At 59.1% G+C, this 739-nt stretch overlaps 1 protein-coding gene across 1 annotated transcript in view; it reads right to left on the reverse strand.

Moving 5' to 3' along the window:
• Nucleotides 1-242, reverse strand: part of LOC104507081 (talin-1-like) — a gene marked incomplete at both ends in the record, with an annotated part of 1,445 nt that extends 1,203 nt beyond the window's left edge. Inside the window, 3 exon segments of the mRNA XM_010148251.1 lie at nucleotides 1-13; nucleotides 150-176; nucleotides 179-242. Of these exon segments, the coding sequence (XP_010146553.1) occupies nucleotides 1-13; nucleotides 150-176; nucleotides 179-242 (104 nt within the window).
• Nucleotides 243-739: the final 497 nt, after the last annotated feature.

Consider the following 739-nt stretch of genomic DNA (forward strand, 5'->3'; position numbering starts at 1 on the left):
ACCCACTCCGTCCCTAGGAAAACGGAGAAGAGGGGCAGGTCAAACCTGCATGTGGCCTTGCTTCTGGCTCAGGCTACCTCCTCCATCAGCTGCCAAATCCCCTAATCCTGGCCCTCGGTCCTGCCCCTTTGAGCAGGACCTTTCCGTACCTTTCATGGCCTCGGCTGCCTGGATGGGTTAGCCACGCGTTTGGAGTAACCTGCCAGCTGCTGTTTGAGCTCGTGGGTCGGCTTCTGCAGGATCTGTGGGGAAGGAGCAGAGGTAAGCACCTGGAAAAGGGGGACCTCTCAGGTCTGTTCGGGGCGCTCTTCCCGGGAAAGGAGGATCCCCCAGCTCCCCCACAGATGGACACATCGGGCATTGTCTTGAGTGACCCCGGCTGGCCTCCTCCTGCCCGAGGATGGAATGAGCTTCCCCTTAGTCCTGCTGCGTCCACAGCTTCTGGGACACGACCACAAGTCCCTCACTGCAAGCCTTGCAGCACTCAGTGGCTATCCTCTCCAGGATTTATTCCCCCCTCTCCCAAAGCATTTCAAGGTCAAGAAGCAATTCGCCCTTGCTAGCCTATTTTGGAGATTTGTCCACAAACACAAGCTGGGCAAAGGGGAACACCCCACAGCCATGTCCCAGCGCAGAAGTCCTGGTCCCACCGGCGTAAAGTGGCTGGCAGAGCCACGGGGCTCCTTCGCTGGGGTGGGAGGGGACACATGCACACACCACAGCACACGCATGTACACGC

Source organism: Eurypyga helias, unplaced genomic scaffold (assembly GCF_000690775.1).
Source record: "Eurypyga helias isolate BGI_N326 unplaced genomic scaffold, ASM69077v1 scaffold29953, whole genome shotgun sequence".
In the NCBI taxonomy this organism is placed as follows: domain Eukaryota; kingdom Metazoa; phylum Chordata; class Aves; order Eurypygiformes; family Eurypygidae; genus Eurypyga; species Eurypyga helias.